Source organism: Triticum aestivum, chromosome 6D (assembly GCF_018294505.1).
Source record: "Triticum aestivum cultivar Chinese Spring chromosome 6D, IWGSC CS RefSeq v2.1, whole genome shotgun sequence".
In the NCBI taxonomy this organism is placed as follows: domain Eukaryota; kingdom Viridiplantae; phylum Streptophyta; class Magnoliopsida; order Poales; family Poaceae; genus Triticum; species Triticum aestivum.
In genome coordinates this window covers 481,952,670-481,978,127 of record NC_057811.1, presented here as the reverse complement: position 1 = coordinate 481,978,127, position 25,458 = coordinate 481,952,670, and the positions used below count along the sequence as shown (strand labels likewise).

Below are 25,458 nucleotides of genomic sequence, written 5' to 3'. Positions count from 1 at the left end.
GTCCAGCTGGCGCCGACACCGTCGTCGTGGACATCTCCGACGATGAAGACTAGTTAACGTAGTATGTAGTACGTATGATTTTATTTTGCATGCTTTGTATGGATTTAAGAGATGAAATATGAGAGAGGCGGATGAAGAGTGGCTAATTTGGGGCGTGACCGGTCACTATCAACGGTCGCGTCCATGGGAGTTTGAGAAGCCGGATTTGCAGAGTCCGGCTGTAGATGCTCTAAATCCAGCGAGCAGCTATACTGCTTCATTTGTTCATGGATTTTTTGCGCTCGACTGACTGAGCTCCCTTCATATGCATATGAACGAAAATCGTTGCAGTTTCCAAACTTGCTTCATTCTCGTCCTCTTCTCGTGTCCAAAGTGTTGCTGTCCTGCCCGGTTCGGATATCATATCATAGCAAACAGAGAAAGACAGCACGCACGCACGTACGCGCCCGCGCCCATGGAACGATTTGGAACCATTCCCTCCCTGTCAAGTGGGGCCAGGGGCGGACGCATGTTGTGGCGAGTGGGGGCCCAGGACCCCACTCGATTCATCGTCCTCTTCGTACTACGTCCCGATGCTAGCGAGCAGGCCCCCAGTCGGGCTATAGCAGGTGCCCCCACTCCCTTCCAGTTCGGCCTTTCTGTAAAGCCCAATACAAAAAGCTAATCAAGAAAATAATTCAAGGTTGAAGGCGTGCGTCTACCCTGCTGCCGCCTGCCGCTTCGACTCTGGGAGCTCACAATTAATAGCGAGAAAAACGAAGAGGCGAGCCCTCGGCCGCCGCTTGGTTGGACCATTGGTGGATCGCGGCTTGGCGGGTGCCAGTCCTGTGCCATCCGGTCGCCGGCCACCGGCGGCGCCACCGTCGACGGGTGTACAGCAGCAACGGATGAACGGAACATCCTCAGCAACTCATCTCTAATCAGGTCTGTAGCACCTCCTCATCTCCTTATCCCAAACGACTACAGAGTTACTTCTTAGTTCTTTATTTTGCTTGTTGTTGCCTGACTACACTCTGGTCCTTAATCTTCAGTTGATTCCTTGGTTTATCTCATATCAAATCAAATGAAAACTTGCAGTTCGTACTAGTACAGTAGTACTACTCTATCAGACATGTAGCCATGTACTGTTGGTTCTACCAAAAAATTATAGGATTAGTGTGACACACTACTTGTACTTGGAAAATTTCTATGAAATTCAATCTGGCATGCCATTCTACTACTAGTACTTTTGCTGGCCTGCTAGTCTGCTCCACTAGAATGTTTTGTATCTGAACTTTTACAATTTGTGCTTCCATTATTTGATAGGGAAGATAATGGACAAGTATTTGATAAAGAATCAGCAAATGCCAACACCACCACCCAGCCCCAGGGGGCTATCACCAGCAATAATTCAAGTGGCAGTAGTAATGCATCAAGACCTGTAGCAAAACATAATTCTGCTGTGCCTGAACTAGTTGATTTGAATAAGCTCCCTCGCGATCCAGCTAAAAGGAAGCGAATGGCAGATTATCACCCCAACCAACGTGACGAGATAAGAAGGAAGTATTTGATTTGGGGACCTAATCAGCCCCGCAAATTGGAATTTCCATACAGGGAGATTGGGAAGAAGAAAAAGAAGAGGAGATTCAAACCGGATTGGTATGATGATTATGCTTATTGGCTAGAGTACAGCGAGAAGGAGCACAAAGCCTATTGCTTATGCTGCTATTTGTTTAGGGACAACATTAAAGACAGCCACCATGGGCACGATGCATTTGTAGTAGAAGGTTTCAACTGTTGGAACAAGACAACATCTTCTTATCTCAAGTCTTGCATAGATTTATTATTTTCACAACTTGGGCTGAATCTTGAACAAGTTAGAGGCCAAGGTTACGATGGAGCAAGTAATATGTCTGGTGAGTTTAATGGTTTGCAAGCTAAAATTATGAATGAGAACAAATCAGCATATTATGTACATTGTTTTGCTCATAAACTCAACTTGGTTGTTGTGGCTATTGCAAAGAAGATATTCGAGGTCGGAGATTTCTTTGATATGGTTTCAGTTTTGCTGAATGTCGTGGGCGCGTCTTGCAAGAGAAAAGACCAACTTCGTGAGCATCACCAAGAAGAAGTGAGAAAAGCAATAGGATGTGGAGAGATTGCTACGGGGACTGGACTGAATCAAGAATTATCTCTTCAAAGACCAGGTGACACTCGATGGAACTCCCATTATAAAACACTGTTGGGTTTGTCCAAGATGTTCTCATCTGTGGTCAAAGTACTAGAATATGTCGAGAAAAATGGCACAGATACCGGAAAGAGGCGGCAAGCTAGAGGTCTTCTAAAATATTTCCAGACCTTTGATTCTGAATTTTTCTTACACATGATGATGATGATATTAGCTTTAACAAATGGGCTGTCAAAAACCTTACAGAGAAAGAATAAAGACATTGTATATACTATTTCAGATGTGGAATCAACGAAACGAGAGTTAAAAAAACTCAGAACCAATGAGGGGTGGGATTCCCTTATGAAGAAGGTATGTTGTTTTTGTGAGAAGCATGACATTCCAGTGCTTGACATGGAAGATGCCTATGTTAACCCAAAGAAGCCACGACAAAAGACTGGCATTAGCAATGAACATTATTATCGTGTTGAGACAGACAGACGTGGCATGTTCGTGGCCGGCCTCATATGCGCGCACGCACCGTCGCCAAACTGGCCGCAGGCTCTGAGAGCGAGAGACGACGCACGACGATGCACCGCACCGACCACCTAATCAATCCACACATCGTTGGCGATCGGCCTGTTGATCTGGTGTGTGTTCGCCGTGTTATTAATCCAGACGCGCAAAGCGAAACAAACCAACAGCCAACGAGACACCACCCTGCGCGCGCCTGCACGCGGGCCCACAGTCAGTCGAGTTCCCAGCCATGCATGCATGCATGGACGCATGCACGAGAGACAAGAAGAAGCCAGCCAGGCACGACCGACCGCGAAACGATCCGCTAGCCGCTTTTCGTACGTGCGTAAGACGACACCGCATTTAAATTTCAAACTACTCCCTCAGTTCCTAAATATAAGTCTTTTTAAAGATTTTAATATGGATTACATACGGAGCAAAATGAATGGATATATACTCTAAACTACGTTTATATACATCCGTATGTAGTTCATGCTTGGTGTCAGGTGAGCTATTTTCCTCTTTCCTCTCGTGCGCTACGGCGCTTGTGTCGTAGTATTTTTCTTCCTTCATGTCTTCTCTGTACGCTCTCCTCATGGTTCGTTTTGCTCAGGGCTGCCTTCTCGGCGGATGGGCAGGATTGGCCCTCCTGCCGCGACTGTGAGTATCTCACCGTGCAGGTCATCAACAAGGAAGGTCTAATCTTGGAGAAGGTGGCAGGCCTGAGAAAGGAGGTTAGGTAAGTTGCTAGTAGCCATTGATGCTTGCTGCGTGCTTCAATGCTCATAGTAGTACTATGATTTGATGTACGGTGCTTCAATGTTCATAGCTGCACTAGTCTCGCCGCGGCTGGTCTCGACACAACTATTTTTATACTGAACTGTTATGCTTATTTTAAACTAAGTGTACCGTACTACAATTTAAAGTAATATAGTTTTTTGTTGCTTATCCACATAATGATGTTTCCAACTAATAACTATATTATTCGTTGTTATACAATTGTAATGTATATCATTGATTTTTTTATTCTGCAAAATTTAAATTGTATGATGTACAAACAATCTCTTTCTATTAAAAAATGCTTTGACTTAATTTTCTAATATTGCACAAACTATATATATCATGATAGATATTTCCAAATCATATATACACTAACAAATATTTAAATAGTGGTTTCTAGTGTATATTAGGCAATCATATTCGTAGATACTTCTAGGGCATAACAAATGTGACTTGCAAGTTGGGTTCAGTAATAGAATCATTGAAGAAACTAAAATGTTGTTGATTTTACATCTGCGTATGATTTGATTATCTGAAATGCTTGTCTAGACTCACTTGGTTTGATTTGGCCCCAATGAGATCTCCTACCCATTTCTATATCTATATCTATATCTATATCTATTACTATACCTACTAATAAAGTAAGGTGCGTTTCTCCAATTTTTTCATCTGTTCACCATCGTTTTTTTATTCCATCCAAGGTGGTATTAAATTTTTGTGCATCCATCAATTAGAAAAGAAAAATAGTTTTATCCCGAATTTGTTACGTGGGCCACACACCCTGCGACCCAGCAAAGCAAGCCCATTGGTTTCCTGCCAGTGCATCTGAGAAACATTATTTATCGCATGGGGCGGCAAATACTCAAAATTTCGCACATGGAGCAAAAGATTGGGCAGGCCCGTTTTCTTTTTTTCTCTATTCTGTTTCTATTTTTTGTTTCTTTATTCTTTTATCCTTCCTTTTTATTTTTCCTTCCAAGTTTATATTTCTTCATTTTCATAAATTCTATTATTCAATTTTTTCAGTATTCCATTTTTTATTTATATTTTCATAAAATCAGCAGAATTTCAAAATTTTGTTCCATTTTGTAATATGCTTGAAAGTTTAAAATTTTCTTCTCGCTCCTATTTTTTTCAAAACTAAAAAATGTGCGCATTTTTTAGAAAAATGAATATGTTTTCCAAAATAGTTTGAGATTTTCACAATAAATTGTATTTTAGAAAATGATGCAAATTCCAAAAATATTCATGTTTATTGAAATGTTCACAAATTGAAAGTATTTGTTTGAAAAACAACACGTTTAAAAAAAATATTTCAATGTTCAAAACATGTTTACATTTTCCCAAATTGTTCAGAAATTCAAAAAAAATCTTTAAAAGAGGTTCATGTTTTCAAAAAATGTTTGTGAATTTGTTTTTAAAAATCGTTTCAAGTTGTGTTCGTATTTTTCCAAATTTAATGTAATTTTCATAAAAAATGTTCTCATTTTCTAGGAAAATAATCAGGATTTGAAAAATTGTTCATATTCTGAAGAATATTCATAATTATTACTTTATTTATTGAAAAGCTAAAAATCAGAAAAATGAAAAAAAATGAATGTTAGGCTACATTATGTTTGTAAACATTCGTGTCGGCCATTTTTTAGCTGGAGCTGTTTTTTCAAATGGCTATCAGCACGTGGTCGAGATATTGAGGTCATGAGTGTAATGCTTCAACTCAGTGGTTGTTTTCGATTTTGATTCGTGTCTTACAAACACACGTTGTTTTGATAACTGCGAGTGGCCTAACCCAAACGCGAACTGTTGTGCATCCCACATGCCATTTAGGGATAAAAGAGAATATGTTGGTTGACTATAATTATAAGAAATTGTAGGCACATGCCAATAAAAGAGGATATGCTGGTTTGACTCTGATTTAAATAATATAGGCAAGTAAGCGCTAAAAACATTAAAGAGAATAAACCCTAGTAAAGCATGGACTACCTGGTTATGCGCTTATTATGGCAATGAAATGAGATTCATTGAATTAGTAATCCATCCGATTACGCCATTATAGGAGAGAGTGGTCGAAGCAACTATGCCCCCAAGGTCACCGTGCAACCACAAAATGAGGAGGCATCCATAACCTACACACGGAGGCGGACCCGGAGGAAAAAAAGCACGAGTTGAGTGGTGGCCACCACATGGACCAACCCCACCACTATCAAGATCTCGCAGACCAAACATGACCGTGAGAACATCGCAACTCCTCACTCTATCGCCCCACCACTACGGAGACCATTTTGATGGACACATCAATTATCTCTCCCGGTGCTTCTCGCAAAAAAATAACTCCTGGTTCAACGCATGGGCATACGTGCTAGTCTTAAATAAAAAATCATGCATTGGTTTAAACACTGGAATCTAGTTATCATAAATTTTATTATGAAACTAAAACATCCATCAAAAAGGAAGACTAGCATATTTACACTCAACTTCGCCAACAATATAACTGAGCCTAAAGCGACCCTCTCAGCGATTTGCATTTTTAGTCATTCGTTTTTACGATGTGAACATTTGTGGCTGTCCGATCTCCAGTAGCAGTAGCACACCATTCTATTGCTGAATGGGCTAGTTGTCCTAGAGGGGCGCTACTTCGATAGAAAAATCGGTGCATTCCTGTTGATTGGGCTTGGTCGGCAAGAAAGCCCCTCCCAGTTTCATGAATCCGTAAAAAAATCAGCACGACGTTTCTCCTCACCCATCCACGAGACCCCAAGCTGCAGGTGGACGTGGGCTACCCGCAACGCCCACATCCAAGCCCGCATAAATTGCGTTTGTGAACACCCATGGGTAAGTGTTAAAATCAAGTGGGACATGCGGGCGATCCCACGTAATCCACTTAGGGCATGTACAATGATGACATATGTATAAAAATCCCCTATGTGAAAAAGTAAGTTGAGACATTTACATTGTTGTTTTCTCTCCAATGCAAACTATCACTAGTGGGCCTTATCAAGAAAAAGAAAATGAAGACTCCGATACACATGCATCTCTATTTTTCACCCCAACTTTACAACTTTTGCATCGGGTCATACTTCTTCTCTCCAAGCACCCGCCCCATGCTGAGGATCCGACTACCATCCGAACATACATCTGATCCTACATGGCATGCAGAATATCATCCTGGAGCATGCATTGGCCATGCCCTTATGCCCACATCCTTCCTTTACACATTACCACAGGATGAGCAGTTGTGGGGATTAGGGCGAGGGGGAGCCACCGAGGCGAGCAGCAATTTCAACATCCAATGAGCAAAAATCTTCCATCATAACGAGCGTGCTTGACATCGACCTCCTCATGGCTCCGTTCGGCGACGGGCGTTGCGTATGCCCTAGCAAGATGCTGGCCCTCGCCGCCCACCTCTAGCTTGCGCAGCTGCTGTGCCGGTTTGAGTGGGCACTCATGACTCGGGGAGCGGTGACCTATCAGAGTGCCTCAACATGTCATTGAAGATCGCCACGTCGCTGGTTTGCAAGGTCGTTGCTCGCTAGGGCCAGAGCTGCACCAGAGATCCGTGGCAAATGAAATGAAAGTGGACGAGCACCCAGTGGTCGGAGGAGGAGAGGGGGCTGGGCAGGCGGCCATGCGCCGTCATTACGGAGCGGCTCTACTGCTGGTTGGGCAAAGCCCACCGCTGCGTCGGCCAGGACGCGTGCGCATCCGACTCTGTGAGGTCTCCTAGCACGCGCTCCCCGCGGTCACCTTCCGCATAGACGCCGTTGGCGCTCTGCAGCACCTGCGACGCCATGAGAGGTTAGCTGACGCTCTCCAGCTCGTCCCCTCCCCGGCCTCTGCCGTCGACGCCAACGCCACTGACGACGACCTCGTGGCCTCTTCCTAAGCTTGGCGATAGCCTCGAGGATAGCGCCGACTCGGACACGTTCCTGTCTATGGACGGAATCAAGGCCATCGGGTGCCCGCCGCACCGAGCTCGACCCTGCCGGAGGCACTCTCTTCTACGCCGCACGCTTTACCTCTACGTGGGACAATAGCACTATTTTGTTTGAATACAACACAATTCAGCTGACACAAGTATTGACGCATGAGGTTATTGTGGAATGCCCACTAACCCCACCTATGCCGTGAAAATTTACGTGGGCACACGCGGGAGTCCCACATAATTATGTGGCAGAAGGGGGGCGGGTGCGGGCCTCCGGCATAAAGTCCCACTTAGAGCATCTATAACCGGACCTTTCAAACCCGTCTCATAGGTCTGGGTGGGTCGTCCGGTCACTGTCCGGTCGCGAAATTGCAACTCAGACGGGCGCCTCAAACGGCTCTCAAACGCCCGGGCTGACCGGTACCCCTCATATCCAGCCTAAATATGGAGCGGATATGGGGCGCCCGAGCACGCTCGCCATGTCGGACTGACGGCGCGGTCCCATGCGGAAACGCCCGGAAACCCGGCGGTCCTAAGCTTGTCTTCTCCGTTGGACCAATGTCGCCGCGTGGTGCCACTCCGGTGGGACACGTAGTGCCTAGCCCGGCTATATAAGTCGATCAGCGGCACCGAAACCCTACCATCCATATTTTCCTCCGCCGCCGCCGCCACTTTACACTCCGCCATGGCCCCGCGCCGCCGGGTGAGGAGCCACCCATTTCTAACGCCGGAGCGCCGGCTCGAGTTCCTTGAGCAGATCTGGGCAAGGCGCAGAGCCCGGATCGCCACGGGGCTACCTCCAGATGCACTGGATTCGATGGAGGAGTTTGAGGAGGAGGAGGAGGTGGAGGACAAGGAGGATGAGGGTGTGGGAGGCGCTGGCGACGCGGATCTGCAGGTAGAGCAGCAGGCCATCCTCGGTCCCCTCTGCTCGGAGTCGGCTGCGGAGGCTAGACGCCGTCGCCCGCAGGAGATGAAGGCCGCGGAGGAGGCGGAGATGCTCGCCTACATGGATGAGGGCGAGCAGGAGGAGGATGAGCCGAAGCCGTCCTACCCGCCCGTCCAGCCGGCGCCCGGCACCGTCGTCGTGGACATCTCCGACGGCGAAAATTAGCTAGGGTACTACGTAGTATATAGTATACATAGGTTTTCTTTTGCATGCTTTGTATGAATTTAAGGGTTGAAATATGAGAGACTCGGATGCAAAGCGCCTAATTTAAGGTGTGACTAGTCACTGACGCATCCGGTCGTGTCTGCGGGCATTTGAGGGACCGGTTTTGCACAGCCCGGCTGTATATGCTCTTACAGACTTGACCAAAGTTCGTTAAATTTGACTTTTCGAAAAATCTATACACATTAAATTGTGGAACGGAGGGAGTACTCCCGTTTGCTCAGCTAGAGCACATACTGGCCGGAACAGCCACCGCAGTGGCAGGCGCAGCGGTGTCTCCACTCCACTTCTTGCGTACAATCCTCTGCATTGCCCTGCCCCGGCCGGAGCAGTGTAACAGTACATGGCCGATCTCATATGCATGCACGCACGGTCGCCAAACTAGCTAAGATACAGCCAGCCTGTGAGATGAGAGCGAGAGACGGCGTACCACAACGCATGCATCGGCCACCAAATCCGTGGAGACATCGACCGGCCTGGGTTCACAACTGTGAGAGAATGTTGGTTGATCTGTGTGTATTCGTCCGTTCCGTCCGAGACGCGCAAGCGAAACAAACCGACAGACAACCGGGGGCCAAATTTGGTGTTTCGATCCTTCTAACAAAATTTATTCGGATTTGACCCCTGTTCGAAAGTATTTCGGGATTTGACCATTTTCCTGCCGTCACTGTCCTTAGCGCGGCAGGGGCGGAATTGGGCCTGGGTAACTGGGGCTATAGCCCCGGGCGTGGCCCAAGTAGCACCTATTAGCAAGAGTGTTTTTTTTCAAAAAATTTAGACTTGGTAAAGGCCCAACCCCAAACGTGTAAACCCAGCCCGAGCCAGCCAAGACTTCAGTCCATAATTCATCTCGACGTATGGTTGTAGCTGGCCCAACTAAGCTCACCTAAGTGTACTTAGCCCAACTGACCTTTCCATCTCTTGTACGGTTGCCAATAAAAACTCCAATCATCTCGATTGTCTCCCCGTTCGCAGACGATTCCCTTTGCGCCGCCGTCGTTAGCGTAGAAGCCCTCGTTCGCACGCCGTGTCATCCTCCTCTATTCCCCTGGACAGATCGGACCTCCAGACGTGCCCAGGCGGCTGACGCTCGTATCATCTCCCCTCGAGCAGCCACCTCCAACTTCACTGTTCTGCTTGATTGACTCCTGTTCTGCTTCAACTCCTACTACATTACAGTGCGTGCACAACCTTTTGGATCGGTAATTCTAGTTTGTATCATCTAAAATTTAGTTCCCTAGTTTCATGTGTCAGTCAAAAATTAACGAGTTGATGATGTCAATTGTATTACTTCAGTCAATTTTCTTTAGTTAATAAATTCTCAAAATTTGTATGAAGTTATCTTAACCTATGTCCATATTCACTATAAAGAACTTAGGTCGATATCTGGTGTCCTGATTTTACATGCTCACTTTTGTGTTCATCCTACAGATCCTTCTATGATTGCTAATGAAGAAACGATGGGCTCAAATGAATCAAGTCTTCACTAATTTGGTATCAACTTTCGCCACACTTCGTTAAATTGTTCATATGTTTTCACCGAATCTTCTCTTGTGATAAGAATGAATTTCATTTTTCATTACATTGTGATTTTTGGTGTATTTCTTAAACACATTGGTATGTGTGATTTTAGACGTTATTTATAGCCCCTTAGTTTTAGCCCTAGGCATTGAAAAATCCTGGCTCCGCCTCTGCTTAGCGGTAGGGTAGCACATTTACCGCCAACGTCTCTAACGGTAGGATTTAACTGCGCCGTCACGGTCATTTTACGTGGAAAAGTCCCTACCGTCAATGTTTCTGGCGGTAGCCATTATACCCTACCGCCAGAGATATTACACTACAGCAGAGCAAGCACCGGACTACGCTGAGCTGCTGCATTGCTGCGCATCAATTACTCCCTCCATTCCTAAATATTTGTCTTTGTAGAGATTTCAACAAATGACTACATACGAAGCAAAATGAGTGAAACTACACTCTAAAATATTTCTATATACATTTGTACGTGATAGTTCATTTGAAATCTCTAAAATGACAAATATTTAGAAACCGGAGGGAGTAAATCGCAACAGCTACTCGCATCAAGTATGCATGCATGCAGCCGAATACTCGTCGCTCGTCTGTGCACACTCGCATGCTGCAGGTGGGAGAAACAAAGAGACAGGGGACACGCAGACACCCTACACATAGCCTGTAACCACCCACTCGACCTCTCTCTCCCTCTTTCTTCGCACTCACTAGGCCAGAGAGACGTCGTAGTACCCAACGAATGTATACACAATGGTTATTAAACCCATCAACAGTCGCCACAATGGCGCTCTCTCACGATAGACAGGTCATCGGGGCCACTGTGTTGATGGGAGAAAAGGAAAAAAAGGGCGCTGGGAGAAAAAAAAAAGGGCGCTCGTTACCTGGACACGTTCTACTCGTCTCCCTTCCTCACGAAGCAAACCCACCCGCGTAGCTAGGGTTGGCACCACCGCCGCCGCCCATCCCTGCTCCTCCGGCGTCGGCCACCGAACAAGGTGTCCTCCTCAGATCCGCTTCTCCCCCAAACCTTCTCGTCTTCACGTTCCACCAGGCCGCCAGGATGGTTTCTGAGGAGGGGAGGAAGGGGATGGCATCGAGGTTCTGACGGAGGCCCTAGCTCAAGGCGGCGAGTTGCAGAGTTGGGGTGCTTCCTCTCATTCTTTTGTCGTTTTGCCTCGTCCTGAACTTGTTGATTTTGTAGGGTTCTTGCCTGCTCATTCAGCGCGTCTGAGGCGTTGGAGGGAGCCAACTACCAACTGACTAGAAAGATGGAGGTGTTGCAGTTGGTCGATTGCGACTATGAGGTGAGGATCCTTTTCTTTCTTTTCTTTTCTTTCTTTTCTTTTCTTTCTTTTGTCTTCTTCTTTTTTGTGATTGGTTGATTGGTTGCAGGGTAAGTTGGAATTTTGTCCCATATCACAATGTTTTGTCTGTTGATGTAGAGCTTTTCCTATTTTATTATGGGTTTCTGATTGGGCAACACACCAAATGAAGGGTAATTTGATTTGTGGTTATGAGTATCAAGGTCCTGTGAGATATCTGTACTTAACAGGCAACACCTTCTTATGTGAAGAACCACCTAATTAATCAGCCTACTAATCCTTCTTTGACATTGAGAGGCAAGAGATCGCTATCTCCAGCGGATCGATGTGGGAGGTGGTAGTGTAGACAGCGGATTGATGTGAGAGGCAAGAGATCGCTATCTCCAGCGGATTGATGTGGGAGGTGGTAGTGTAGACAGAGGCTTCAGGAAGGGAGATACTGGAGGTGGCTCGATCGTCGCCTGACAGGCTGGACAGGCGGCGGAGGTGGAGGTCATGCGAGGCGGCTTTTCCGTCGATCTGTTCGTTCGAGCCCTTGCTCCTTGGTTGCCTGCCATGCTAGCAAGCACGACCACTGCCACGTCTTCTCCGGTGCTACCAGCAAGCAGCCGACCATGCCGCTGCCATGCCTCCGGAGCTCCCTGGCAGCCAGCCCTACATGTCCAGATTTGTGAGCATTGATGCTTGTGCTTTCTTGTTCATGTTCTGGTGAGAAAGAAGGGAAAACGCTGGAGCCAAAGGATTCTTAGTGGGACCATGTTCTGTTTTAATGACAATGCTAAAGGAAGCACATGCCACAGATTTCTCTCAGTCATTGTTTTATCTCTCAAACTTGTTTTTTGGATGGTGAGAATTCACAATGCCTAGGTTGATTAATTGTTTGTTTTGATAATTTGTCTCAATGCAATGAAGGAACCAAAATATGGGGATGACGTTCACTCTTGGCCGGTTATTGATTGCGCTTCCAAATAAGTTGGAGCAATAATATGAGGTGGAGGCTCAAGTTGTTAGCAGGAGCAATGATAATATAAATGTTCAACATATGAGTTTTCTGCACCTATGTTTTTACGGGTGCCACCCTTCCTGTTACACTAGGTTTTGCAGCCTAATCTTGTTCATCTTTGTGCCTGTTTCCTGATTCCCTTTTTCTTATCCGTGATGTGATGCTCATAGGAAAAGGAAGAGTAAGAAGAAATCCATGAAAGAAAGATGGTTGATCAGCCGACGACGGCGCGGCTGTTCCCTCCAACGTTAATACCGCGACTGTTAACAAGGTCCTAGACCCTCTTTTCTCCCCTTGGTTCGATTCGATTCGATTTGGATGTTGCGTTGTTGTTACGCATGGAGGTCTGATTTGCTTTCCTTTCTGATGTGGTCGGTTTCATCACGCAGGTCGTTATCGTCAAGGCCTCGAGCTGGCTGCAACCAAGCACGACCTCTAGCTCGTCCTGCACCGCGCTTGCAATTGCACGTGATAGCCACGGGCTGCTCCATGCACGGACGACAAGCACGACGCCCCGACCAAGGTGCTCTCGCCCCTCTAATCTTCCTTGTGCCTCTATCCAGCTCCCCCTGTTAGTTGCTGTTTGGAGTAGCTCTATTGGTTAGAATTATTTAGATGTAGCGTTCCGGATTTGCAGTAGTGCGCAGTAATCCTGTCAAAGGCATGCTATTGTGTTTCTTCAAGTTCCAACTGTGGTTTTAAATTGGGGCTAATCGAGTGAAGAGATTTATGTTCATTACGTTTTCACAATTGCTAGGGCTTTCATGTTAGAAGTACATTTCTTTGCGACACTGCAATGTGACAGTTTACCTACTTCTTATGTTTAGTTCCTGAATCCCAATAAAACTATAAAAATCCTAAGCTACCTCTACACTGACAGAGCTTACAAGTTGGCGTAATTAGTATGAACACGCATGTTTAACTTATCAGCGTGGCCCCCAACAGGAAGTAGCTTCACATCTAATAAGAAGTGATACACACAACCTTGTTTATGCTTGCTCGAGCTGAAGAGATCTCTCGGAAGATAAATGATGTGTAAAATGCACATGGAACTTAATATAGAAGAAAGTAATGATAGTTAAACACTTAATTAGCATTAAAAAAATAGCTGACACTATACTGAAATATAAAGGTGGGAACCTGGACGACTCTACCTTTTTCATGATAATCATCTGGCATACTTATCTGAACTAAACAAACCAAGGAACCGATTGAGCTACCACATAAAACAGTGAAAGAAAATAGGAAGAAAATAATCTAGGATGTGATCGACATGGCCATCAGACATTGTGGCGATATTGGCAGTTTGTTTGACAACATATGTTTGGTTTATTTCCACTACAAGGCAAAGCAAGTGAAAAGAACAAATAAATCTTGTGCGGCTGTGTGATGCGACTCTTGTTGGTATACGACTACGACGATATACCGAATATTATTTATCTTTTTCCTTTCTGAATTTTGTAGTAGAAGAGGAACATTGTTTTTTAGTTATCCATCAGGAACTACGCTTTTGCGCTATTGAATAATGGCCTCATTTTTTTCCTGATGGAATTAGTGATGAAAATGACTTTTCGTTGATCACAATAGTGGCAGAGGGAATCAAGAAGTTGCCTCATGACCTGTCATTTACCTCTCTAACTTCCATTTACTCAAAGTGGTACATCATCATTTCTTATGTGTATTTTTAATAATTATGATGCTATCTTCATAATTATTCACAAACTGAGCATCTAGCTTCGTTTCGTTGACATAGTAATATTTACATGCTCCTAGACAATGATATGTTTCGTTGGTTTGACATTGAAATTTAGCGTATTGTTTCAGTATCCATGCCTTTTGTTGTATTGTCAGTAGATCTTCTCTTTTCTCTTTGTTTACTGTGAGATGATATATCTATTTCTATAATATAGGTTGACCAAAGGATAGCTGTGTTTGCTCAAACAAAGTTCCAAAGAGATGGCATCAAGTTGAGTACATGATTAAGAGATAAAGGTTTCTGTTGATCCGATTGCAGTGACGTGCAAATCATCTGGTGGACTGCCGTGTATATTTATTATGTGGACTGCCGTGTGATACTCGAGCTGTCAATCCATATTCTTAGATGCATTTTATCTAACCATAGTGCTGTTGGTTTCAGATAATTTCAAGTCGCAAGGTATTGGCATAGACCCAAGCATGTTTGTGCTTCAAGATGAGGAGCTAGGCCTGACGGCAACCACAAGGAAGAGGTGGTGCGGTGGAAGAATACGGCGTGGACGATTCCAGCGAGATGTGGCTCGAGTGGATGTCAATGATGCAACAATGAGAAGATCCTCTGGTTTGGCTGCTCTCCAGTCCTCCCAATCGCTCTGTTTTCATAGAATATATTTCTCTTTCTTTCATGAGTAGGGACATAATCTTTCAAAGTTTCTACAAAGGGTTTGCTGACCGCCTGATTGTTATTCCTCTTCTGTTTGCCTGTCTTTTGGAGCATGTTAGGCTTTAATTTCAATTTAATGATGTGCTCTATCATCCACCTTGTAAGACTGTCACCTATATAATAATATGGACCTAATACCTTGCTATGCCTGATGATTAAACACTTTTTTTGCTAAGCTTGTGTTAACTCTATTTATATTTTAGCAACTGAGCTACTCTGGCATGCACATGCACGTTCACAACTGCACAACTAAGGCAGGCGCGCAAAGGACCGCAGAGGAGGCGCGCCCAGGGCACGCCCCAACCACTAGTTAGTAATATTGGTGGAGCAGAACCTATGCCTACTTTTGCTCCCCGTGTAAAACAAATATAAGATACAGATATCTGACCATAGGGTAAAGGACAGGCACCATTTCGCAGACGACTGCACAGTGCGCATCTGTGTATGTGCTCTTTCCAAGCAACAATTCATCACTCTGAGTAATTAGTTGAACATGTATTCTGCCTAAGCATTGACTTTTTTGAATAACTCGAACTGAGTGGCAGGGACACTGTTGCCTGATAGAAAACAAAGCAGTGGCTCCAAACATGTTCAGTCGAGAGCCTACGCCAGAGTCTCTGGCGGCAGGGCATAACGAGCTGCCGCCACAGACCCTGACGGTAGGGTATTTTCCATGTTAAATGGACGTGATGGCGTAGCTAAGTCCTATCGTCGGAAACCTTAGCGGTAGGATGTACTACCCTACCGCTGAGGACAATGGCGGTAGGAAAAAAGGCCAGATCCCGAAATACTTCCGAAAGGGGGCCAAATCCGGGTAACTTTGTCAAAAGGGTCAAAACACCAAATTTAGCCACAACCGGGGTGTGTGTGCCACAGACAGGACGGGACAATTGGCAAGGGCCACATGGACAGTGCACCTGCACGCGGCTCGTCGTCAGTCGAGCTCGATTCATAGGGAGGCAAAATAGAGGATTACAAAGCACAAGAAAATTGTAGGAATAGTTGTTTGAAATTGTAGGAATAGTTGTTTGGATCAAACACAGGAAAGTGCCTCAAGCCTACACGATTGAGTCTAAAAGAGAGGTTGGAGTGGATGTTCCTTAGAAAATATTCCAAAGGATTGGAATCCTACAAAATTCCTTCAGACCAAAGAGGGCCTTAGGTGTTAATTGACAGGAAAATAATGCACTTGCTAAATTCCCCAGACAACTATGTTTCCACACTCCAAGATATCGAACACCAACCAACTTATGCTTGCAACAACATAACAAATGACACAACCAAGTTCAAAAGTACTCCCTCCATTCACAAATATAAGATGTTTCGAATATTTTAATATATATTACATACAAACTGAAATGAGTGGACAAACACACTAAAATGTGTCTATGCATCAGATTCAGGAAAAAGTTAGAACATCTTATATTTGTTAACGAAAGGAGTAGTTGCTTATATCAAATGCATATATAACAAACACGAGAGATAGAGAGAGAGTGAGAGAGAGAGATGCTTGTCAGTTTAAATACATACATGTCAAACACTCGGTAAGAATATCACACTCACACTTCAGGCACATAGATGCATGCTAACTGTTGCTTAATTACTATCACTGTTTCAAACCAATCGCAAGCACACATAAATCCACGAAAGCATCCACAGGTGGATGCAAGCCACCTTGATGAAATACCTTTGTATTCCTTGTGTGTGCGTATAGGGGTTGTTGTAATCTATGATTCAGTCTTTTTTCTTTCGGAAAGGGGATTACCCCGGGCTCTGCATCAAATAATGCACACAACCATCTATGATGTGAAATCGTCATACTATACATGTATAGCTAGCTTGCGTGTCACGATTGATCATATCTGAATCGTATCCCACACAAACTCTCCCTGCTATATATTAACGCGCACGAGTCCATGCACTTGATTCGTCTCAGATGGATAGATGATTCAATGTGAAAGCGTAAAGTCGGGACTTCTTCCACCGAAAGAAACGTTGCTCCCGGCTGGTGAGATCGCAACTGCTGAACGGCCAGACGAAGAGCGTCCCTCGGGCTGCATGCTCCTAGCTGCCACACAAGGATGTGGATACACCCTCACACCACGTGCTCCCAACCGTCGACCGTGCAGTTGCACCCGTAGCTCACACCGGGCGCTCCTAGCCCCCGAACACCCCTCAAACCGCCACTCTGCACGGCCTCCGATTGGAATCGTTGGTGCGGCAGAAGAGGAAGACAACAGCAATGGCTCCAATTCCCCCCTTCTTGCGAAGCCGTTTCCTTTCTCTACACCGACCCCCAGCGGTTGGAATGTCCTTCGAGACGCACCATGGCTAGAGCAAGCAACACGATTAAGTACACCTCATCCGATGTGGGTCGACCCAAACCTAGTAAACAACTGACCGAGCACATGCAACGAACCAGCCGCTCACAAATGGGCCCAAGAGTGCGTCCTAAAGCATCGCGATGCACCACATGCCATCATTTTCCGAGACCTTAGAAGCTCGAGAGATTCATACAATATGTTTTCTTCCTCTCGAACCGCCCTGGGATTCGAAGTGAATTTTTCTGTTACATTGTAGACATTTATGCTGTGTCTATGTATTGAATTGATTCCAGTTTGTCACAAACTCCGAACAGGTGTTTTCAACCTCTGAATGTAATCTGTCCTGGCAACGCTGAACAAGGAGGGGTACCGGGGGCTCACAAGTGACAATGGGACCCACAGCCGGTGGCTGACAAGTGGGACCCGTGGTCGGTGGCGTGGGCCTGGCGGGCCGGCCGTCCGACCGTGGGCGCGCGTGCGGGCATCATCCATCTCATCGGCCGCTGGACCGGCTGGCCCATCCTACTCCCACCACCACCCGCTTCGACGGCCTAGTGAAAGTGATGGCGCTGTAGCGCAGTGGTGCCAGTGTAGTGGTACCTGCCTTCCCCTCCCCGCTCCCTTCGCCCGCAAGGCCAGGTTCCCTACCTCCATTGACAATTTCCTCCGCCTCCCCCCACCTCCACCACCCCCGCCTCCGCCGCGCCGCGCCGCGGGGCTCCCCTCCGGCGCGCCCTCCCCAGATGGCCGCGCAGGCGATCCACCAGTTCGCCGAGTGCATCACCTGCCACGCCTGGAGCCCCGACCACTCCAGTAACGCCCTCTCCTCTTCCTCCTCCCGCACCCTCCCCTTCTCCCCCCGCCCCCACGCTCTAGATCTCACGCCCGTTCGATTCGTCCCCCCGTTCGCCGCGCCCGTCCTAGCCCTGTAGGATAACCCGCGGCCGCGCCCGATCGGTGGCCGTAGCCGGTAGGCGTCGATTTCAGGGCGGATTCCTAGGGTTTCGGGCGAGCTCGCGGATCGCCGTTTCCCAATCATACCATGTCGAATGATTATTTATGTCGAGGAGTAGCCAGTAGGTGGTCCGCTGGCTTCCGCTTTCGTGCGACCCTGGCATGGTGAGCATTTCGTGATTTATGGGCTGTCGGTTGGTGCCAGGTAAATGCCCTCTTGCGGTGCTCTCAGTGATACCGTATTCGGATGGTACATTCAATCAATCAGTCACAGGTGATTTAGTCTTTTCATGCTTGAAACCCCTCTCACATCTGTGATGCACCATGCATACCATTTTTCGCTGGGGAATGGTGAGCGTTTCGTGATTTATTTACAGGCTGTCGGTTGGTGCCATGTAGTAAAAATTGCCTGTTACTGTATTGAGGTAGCATAGGTGACATGGACGATGGATCAATCCCAAGTGGTTTGGATTTTCATGTTGGCCACCTTCTCACAGGTGTGTGCATCCGTGAGTGAATTCGGGCATTTAGAACCAAATCTGAGAGCTGACCAGATGAAATTGGTGTTTTCTGTGAACTGAACCAACACGCACATTGCCTTGCTGTAATTCTGTTGCCTATCACGACCTCATGTGCTCCTGAAATCAGTCTTCAGATATGCCTTTCTGCTACCAGCTACCTGCTGGGTGTACATGTTGTCCCTTTAATTGTTCATGGGAAAAGGCACAGCAGTAGATCATACGATCTGCCTGTAATGACAAAATCTCATTCGCTGCTTACTACTCCAGTGTTGTCATTTTAATTTATAAATGCAGTCCCCTTGCCTTCTAATCAGTTAACTTGACTCGGGACCATTTCTCTCTTTCAGTGATTGCCTTTTGTCCAAATACCACAGAAGTACACATTTATAAGTTTTTCACAGACAAGTGGGAGAAACTTCATGTTCTTGCAAAGGTAGACTTTCCTTATTTTCTTTCTTGCATGTGCAGTAGTATCTGCATTTGAGCTGTCTCTTTCTTCTCATTGAACATTTCCATTTGCTAGTTTATAAGTGTATTACATTAACATCTTTATTTTTATTGTTATATCTTGTAGCATGATCAGATAGTGTCTGGAATAGACTGGAGTAGATCTTCCAACAAAATTGTGACTGTTTCACATGATAGAAATTCGTAAGTGTTTGGTCATAATTTCTAATGTGCAAGTAAATAGTCTGTTTTTTAGTCCAAAGAAGATAATTATATCTGTTTCCTTATATTCCTTTATTTACCTGCAGATATGTTTGGACACAAGAAGGACAAGATTGGGTACCTACGCTTGTTATTCTCAAGCTAAACCGTGCAGCTCTATGTGTCCACTGGAGTCCAAAAGGTTCTGCCAATAGCCTGCCTTCATACTTCTATCCCGAATGCATTAGGAGTATCTATTTCGTTGCTGAATGATCAAATTCTCCAAGTAGATATTGTTTCCCATTGTTTGTTTCATGCAATCTATTTTTTGTACTTATGTTTCTTAGTAGGTTATGAAAACTTGTCTCCCATGGTAGAACATAGCTGCACATGAACTATTTAGCAACGAACCATAAGTGAAACATATGTAGCTGGATATTCCTCACACCATTGTTTATAAGGCGTCCCGCCTTGGATGCTTAGTCGGTAAGGTGCCCTGCCAGCGCTTTACAATTAAGCCCGCTTTAAGCGCTTAGGCGTCCACCTTAGGTGCTTAGGCGTCAGGGCGGTTGCCGGTTGGTGCTCACCTTAGGCCACCTTATAAACAATGCCTCACACTTTAAACTCCTTTCTAAAAGTTTCTGTGTTTGCAGAAAATAAGTTTGCTGTGGGAAGTGGTGCTAAGTCTGTATCCATTTGCTACTACGAACAAGAGAACAACTGGTATTGGTCGCTGCCACTTCCACTAGTCGTGTACCTGTTTTGATTAACTAGTTTTTCAATTAGTTATGCCCAGTGCACTAATTGATGAGTGTTTTCTTCTGTTCCTGCAATTATTGTTTTCTTCTGTTCATGCAATTATTGAAGTTGATGTGTCACTCTTGATGTGCGTTCTTTGAACTACTTTGATTTTCTCTTATGGTACAGGTGGATTAGCAAGGTTATTAGGAAGAAGCATGAATCTTCTGTTACTAGTGTCGCGTGGCATCCAAACAATGTGAGCATAATATCATGCCTCTCCTTGGAAGTAATTTGAGCATAATCATCAGTAGGGAAACATAAGGGACAATTATCTAGGGGGTGCATTCATTATATTTGTGTTCTTTATCTATTAGGAGTAGTGAAAAAGATCATATGTGGTTCGCCCTCTATAATGAGAAATGCAACATAAAAGAGTGAAGTAAAGGTGCCCTTATCTGACTGTACCCCATTTAATTTGTGCTGTTGTCTGCCACTGGCTAGTAGCATATCTCCTATTCGCATCAGATGATTGGATGAACTTATTTGATGTGATTTTGTTTGGTGTAGATGCCATGTATATGCACGACCCGTTTATTGGACGTAATGTTGGTTTCTCTGCTTTCATCTAATTTCAGATACATCTTGCAACAACTTCTACTGATGGTAAATGCAGAGTGTTCTCCACTATCATCAAGGGTGTAGATACAAGGTGGACCTTCTCATCATTTTTGAACTGAAAACCTTGCCATTAATACAGCCAGTACACATTCCAAATGCTTTAGCTGTCTCATACTTTCTCTCTTTCTGATTAGGGGACCACAAGCAGGTGCCTCAGTGGATTGGAAATTCGGAGAGGTATTTGCTATTCATTGATCTGTTAGTTCATTATATGCTGTTCCTTGGCAAGTATACATCTCACGTACCAAATCTGCTTGCCAATTTCTTTATTTGCCTTACAGACTAATGACATGCAATTGAACGTGCATGGCTTTTGCCAATAGTAACCTCCTATCAACTTTGTTAGCACTTTGCACCCCATCTACGGCTAAAAAATAAGAAATAATCTGCTGATTCGCAAAGTTTGTTTTCAACCATGTGGTGGCATTTTCTATATTAAATACTTCCCCAACTCTTTTATTCTTGGGAGGCTAAGAATCCAGATCAATATGATTCAGAATGTTCCACAGGACTATGCTTGCAGTGTCTTATTAGTCTGTGTTCTTTCTTGTTAAGTTGCTAGTCGTGCTTGTAACATTTTCTCCTATTCGGATGCAGCAAATTGCTCAACTTGATCTATCACCTACATGGGCATTTGGTGTAAGGTGGTCGCCAAGTGGAAAAACATTGGCCTATGCAGGTTTTCCCACCTAGCTTCTTGTTTCTATGGGTGCCACTGATTTGCATTACTTCTCAGCAGCCATCTAGGCACAAATTGTTTACGAACTCAACATAATTACCTGCCAAGGGTTTTCACAATCTTATTCTTGTAATTAGTGAACCTCTTCCATTGTGGTATTTGAACTTCCAAAATTTTATTAATAGGCCTCTTCATAATTAAGGTTTGTCCTAATCATTTCAGGCTAATGAGATTATGATTGGTTTCTTGATGTTCTATTTTTAACTTTCTCCTAACTGAATTTGGGTTCCTTTGTGAGACTATTGGCCCTTTGATCTATCCATGCAAAGTACTCCCTCTGTAAACTAATATAAGAGCGTTTAGATCACTAAAGTAGTGATCTGAACGCTCTTATATTAGTTTACGGAGGGAGTATCTAAGTAGCTGCAGATTCCATGCAAACTTTTGCAGACACTGAATTGATTCTTGTTGTGTTATTTTCAGGGCACAGTTCCATGATTTATTTCGTTGATGACGTTGAAGGGTCTCCTGCTGCGCAAAATTTGGCACTGCGTGATCTGCCTCTCCGTGATGTGGGTCAGCATTTTCCCTTTTGCTATTGTTTAGTTGCATGTTGTGATCTCCACATTTCATTAATTGAGTGAACTCTTCCAAATTTCAGATTCTTTTTGTTTCTGAAAAGATGGCGATTGGTGTTGGATTTGACTGCAATCCTTTGATCTTTGCTGCAGATGAGACTGGACTTTGGTAAGAAAATTGTGCATAGCAACTGTTTTGTTGAATTAGCTGCACTTTCTCTTCATTCTAGCAGTGCTTTGAAGTGGCCATTGCTTCCTGTAAAAACCATGTCAACTGTTTTCATCTTGAGGCACCTTCAGCTTGCTAATTCTTATGGTCTCGTTGTACCTAGGCAAAAATATTCCATTTCAATCTTTGAAAAATGACACTAATTAAAGTTCAGGGTTTGCTAGTAGCTCTTGATACCCAGGTCTTAAAGTTTTTCTCTCATGGACATGTTCTTTCTGACAATATGTATTTACATATTTGTATCCTGTAGGAGTTTTGTCAGATATTTGGATGAGAGGAAAGTTACTCCATCAACTTCAAAAGCCTCACAGGTGCCTCTTATGCTTATCAGGCCTCTCTGCTGTATGTTGTTATATGTGTTTGCTATTTATCCCTTGTTCATGAGATTGTTCTGTTTGCATCTGTAGAAGTAGGGTGAACTGCTTCCTGAATGGTTGAGTACAGGTTAAATTAGCTGTAGGCTATATGCGGTTTTATGTGTGCATGAGTGTGAGATCTTCTGAGATGGTGTCTGGTTATTTTGGCACTGTTCTAACACAACTACGAACAAATGACTTGCTATGGTCTCGTCTGACTTCTGTATGCTGCTGATTTTTAATGATGGAAGTAAATTGTCAGTTTTCTGACACTTTGTAGAACTATATACCCTGAGTTGGTGCCTGCTATAATATAGGATAAACTATTTCATTCTGCAATTTTATGGCTACAGATGCTGAAGTTGTAGAGACCGTGTGGAAGAAAGAAACATTTCTTGTAGCTGACATTAGGGCTATGCTAACATCTTTGTTAAAAGGAGGCATGTGGCTAATACTAAATGAATATATCATGTTTCAGCTCTCAGAGGCCCTTGGAAAGCTGTACGGGCAATCGAGGCAAGGGTCGAGCAGCGACACTGTCGAACCATCGAAGCCTCGAGGCGGCGCTCACGAGAACTGCATAACGTACCTCCCTGCTTCCATCCGCTTTCACCATTTTGCCGTTCTAGTGCCGCTCTTTTGTCTCTGATATATAATTCTGGTCTTCTGTATCCTCAGTTGCATCGTGCCGTTGAGAAAAGGGAGCGAGAGTATTGTCAAACGGTTCAGCACATCAGGTTGAAACAAGACTGAACTGACCTCTCCTGGCCTATTCCAGTTTTTTTTAATGTCTGAAGGATGTGTTGACACCCCTTTTATACTGCCTCTACTTCGTGGATGTAGGGCTGGACGGCAAGATTGTGGTATGGGATCTGGAAAATCACATCACCATTCCAAAATAGAACCAGCGGATGGATGGCGCGAGATTCTGGACGGCGGGCGGGCCCTGCGGGTTTTGGAAGATCCAGGGCCAGGGCCAGGGCGAGGTAGATTGCTTATTTTTTGTTGTACCTGTACACAAAAACCATTCCTTTAGCCAGCTCTTTAGCGTAGGGGGCCATCACTACTAAGTTGGCTTTCATATTTTTTTTGCAACCAGTTGGGTCTGTCTCTCTGAATTTCATGATGTAACACCTGTATAATCCTAGTTAGGATGCAATGTCATAATTCCATACCCCCCCAACCCCCGTTCCTCTCCGTGTTCGACTTTTTGCACCATATAAAACCCCCCGGTTGGTTTGGAATTCGCCCGAATGAATGCTAATCTGCTCCGCCTCAAACTCTCGGCCATGATTATTAAGTTGGGACCTGCAGACCATCAGTACCAGATTGGCGATGGAAACTGTGGGCGATTCTGTGTAATTTAGTACACGAGGAGGCATGAAACCCGGCCGTGCCGCAATGTGGCCGCGGGGACCGGACGCCGTCCCTGGCCGCCGATCCCCATGCTCTCACTCCGCTTTACCCGACTGTTTGCCATCATTCATTCGAGACATTCCTCTGCACCGGGCCGGTCGCCTCGTATGCGGCCGTACATGCGGCCAAGGGCTAGTAGCTGCTCTCGCTTTGCTTTGCCCCCAAGGACGCAGTGCTGTACTAGCGCACAGAGTACATGCAAAATCCACAAGCGTCTCGGTATAGGCAGGTTTGCGCGGTGCTCGGTCATATGGACCAAGACAGGAGCGGCGTTCTGATTGGTTCATGTTTCTTTCCTCTTTGCAATATTACAAAAGCAAATCGTACTGAGTACTACGTAAGTATTTAACACACTACTACTTGGGCTCAATGACCCACTGCATGCATGGATTACATGGGTGATGTAACAGTATAGTATATCATGTCCAATCGATTACGAGTAGATTAGATGGGGCTGCCGAAGCCGAAGCCCCAGGAGCAGCCGGAGCTGGAGGTGGTGAGGACGTGCTGCTCCCTGTCCCGGTCCCTGGTGGTGCTGCCCCACCGCCGGACCAGCTCCTTGTACTCCTCCTCCTCCACGATGGCGGCGCCGACCTTGCTCCTCCACGCCTGCTCCGCCCTGGCCAGCTCCGTCTCGGCGTCCCGGATGAGCGAGTCCAGGTCCAGCCCCAGGTCCAGCCCGGCGTCCAGGGTCACGCTCAGCCCCTTCTCGATCTCCTTGCTCCGCGCCATCTCCGCCCAGTACTTGTCCTCCAGCATCGCCAGGAACTCCTCCTCCACCCCCTCCACCTCCAGCGCCGACGCCTCCCCGGACGACGACGACAGCTCCATGAACAGGCACGGCTTCTCGTCCTCCGCCTCCTCCTCCTCGGCCGCCGCCAGCGCCTCCAGCGCCAGCGCCGCCCGCCTAGACCGCGACGACACCGTGCCCTTCTCCATCGTGATGAACCCCTCCTCCTCCTCCATCTCCGCCACCGAGTTCTCGATCGTGATGAACCCGCCCCGCTCCGACCGCAGCGACGTCGCACGACGCGGCGCCCCCGCCGGCGGCGGCCGGGTCCGGAGGCAGCTCAGGTCCGGCAGGCACGACGCGTACGACAAGCTCTTGCCCTTGTTCTTCCTCTCCCGCGCATGGCCTGCCACGTACCGATCCATGTTAAACGTGCAATGTATACAGTTAGTACAATTAAAATGCAAGTGTTCAGCTAAATTAAGTCACATCAAGCTGTGAAGTGAGGAGTGAGGACTAGCTAGGGTTTGTTTACTTCTCCTATGAAGGCTAGAAGCTAGCTAGGTCCATAGAAGACTAATTTGGATCTCGATCAGAACATCTATGGAAGTTGTTTAGCAGATGCATGCACCATTTACGTGGTGGCCGTACGTACCGTTGGCGCCATGGATCTCCTCCTGCTCCATCACCCTGCAGTAGACGCTCACGGTGAGCACGGCGCCGGCGGCGGCGCCGCCCAGTTGGAAGCTGAGCGCCTTGCCGCCGAACTGCGGGTGTGAGCTCTCAGCCACGGCAGCC

The 25,458-nt window shown here is 45.9% G+C and overlaps 1 protein-coding gene across 1 annotated transcript; it reads left to right on the top strand.

Moving 5' to 3' along the window:
• The first annotated feature begins 17,714 nt into the window (after window positions 1-17,714).
• LOC123146172 (actin-related protein 2/3 complex subunit 1B) lies at window positions 17,715-23,697 on the top strand. The gene is made up of 15 exons (XM_044565760.1): window positions 17,715-17,943; window positions 18,953-19,038; window positions 19,180-19,256; window positions 19,361-19,455; window positions 19,907-19,976; window positions 20,181-20,250; window positions 20,630-20,703; window positions 20,807-20,849; window positions 21,270-21,351; window positions 21,835-21,923; window positions 22,013-22,098; window positions 22,409-22,469; window positions 22,993-23,099; window positions 23,193-23,251; window positions 23,358-23,697. Exons 1-15 carry the CDS (start codon window positions 17,874-17,876, stop codon window positions 23,414-23,416), a joined length of 1,128 nt encoding a protein of 375 aa, XP_044421695.1. The 5' UTR covers window positions 17,715-17,873; the 3' UTR covers window positions 23,417-23,697.
• The last annotated feature ends 1,761 nt before the right edge of the window (window positions 23,698-25,458 follow it).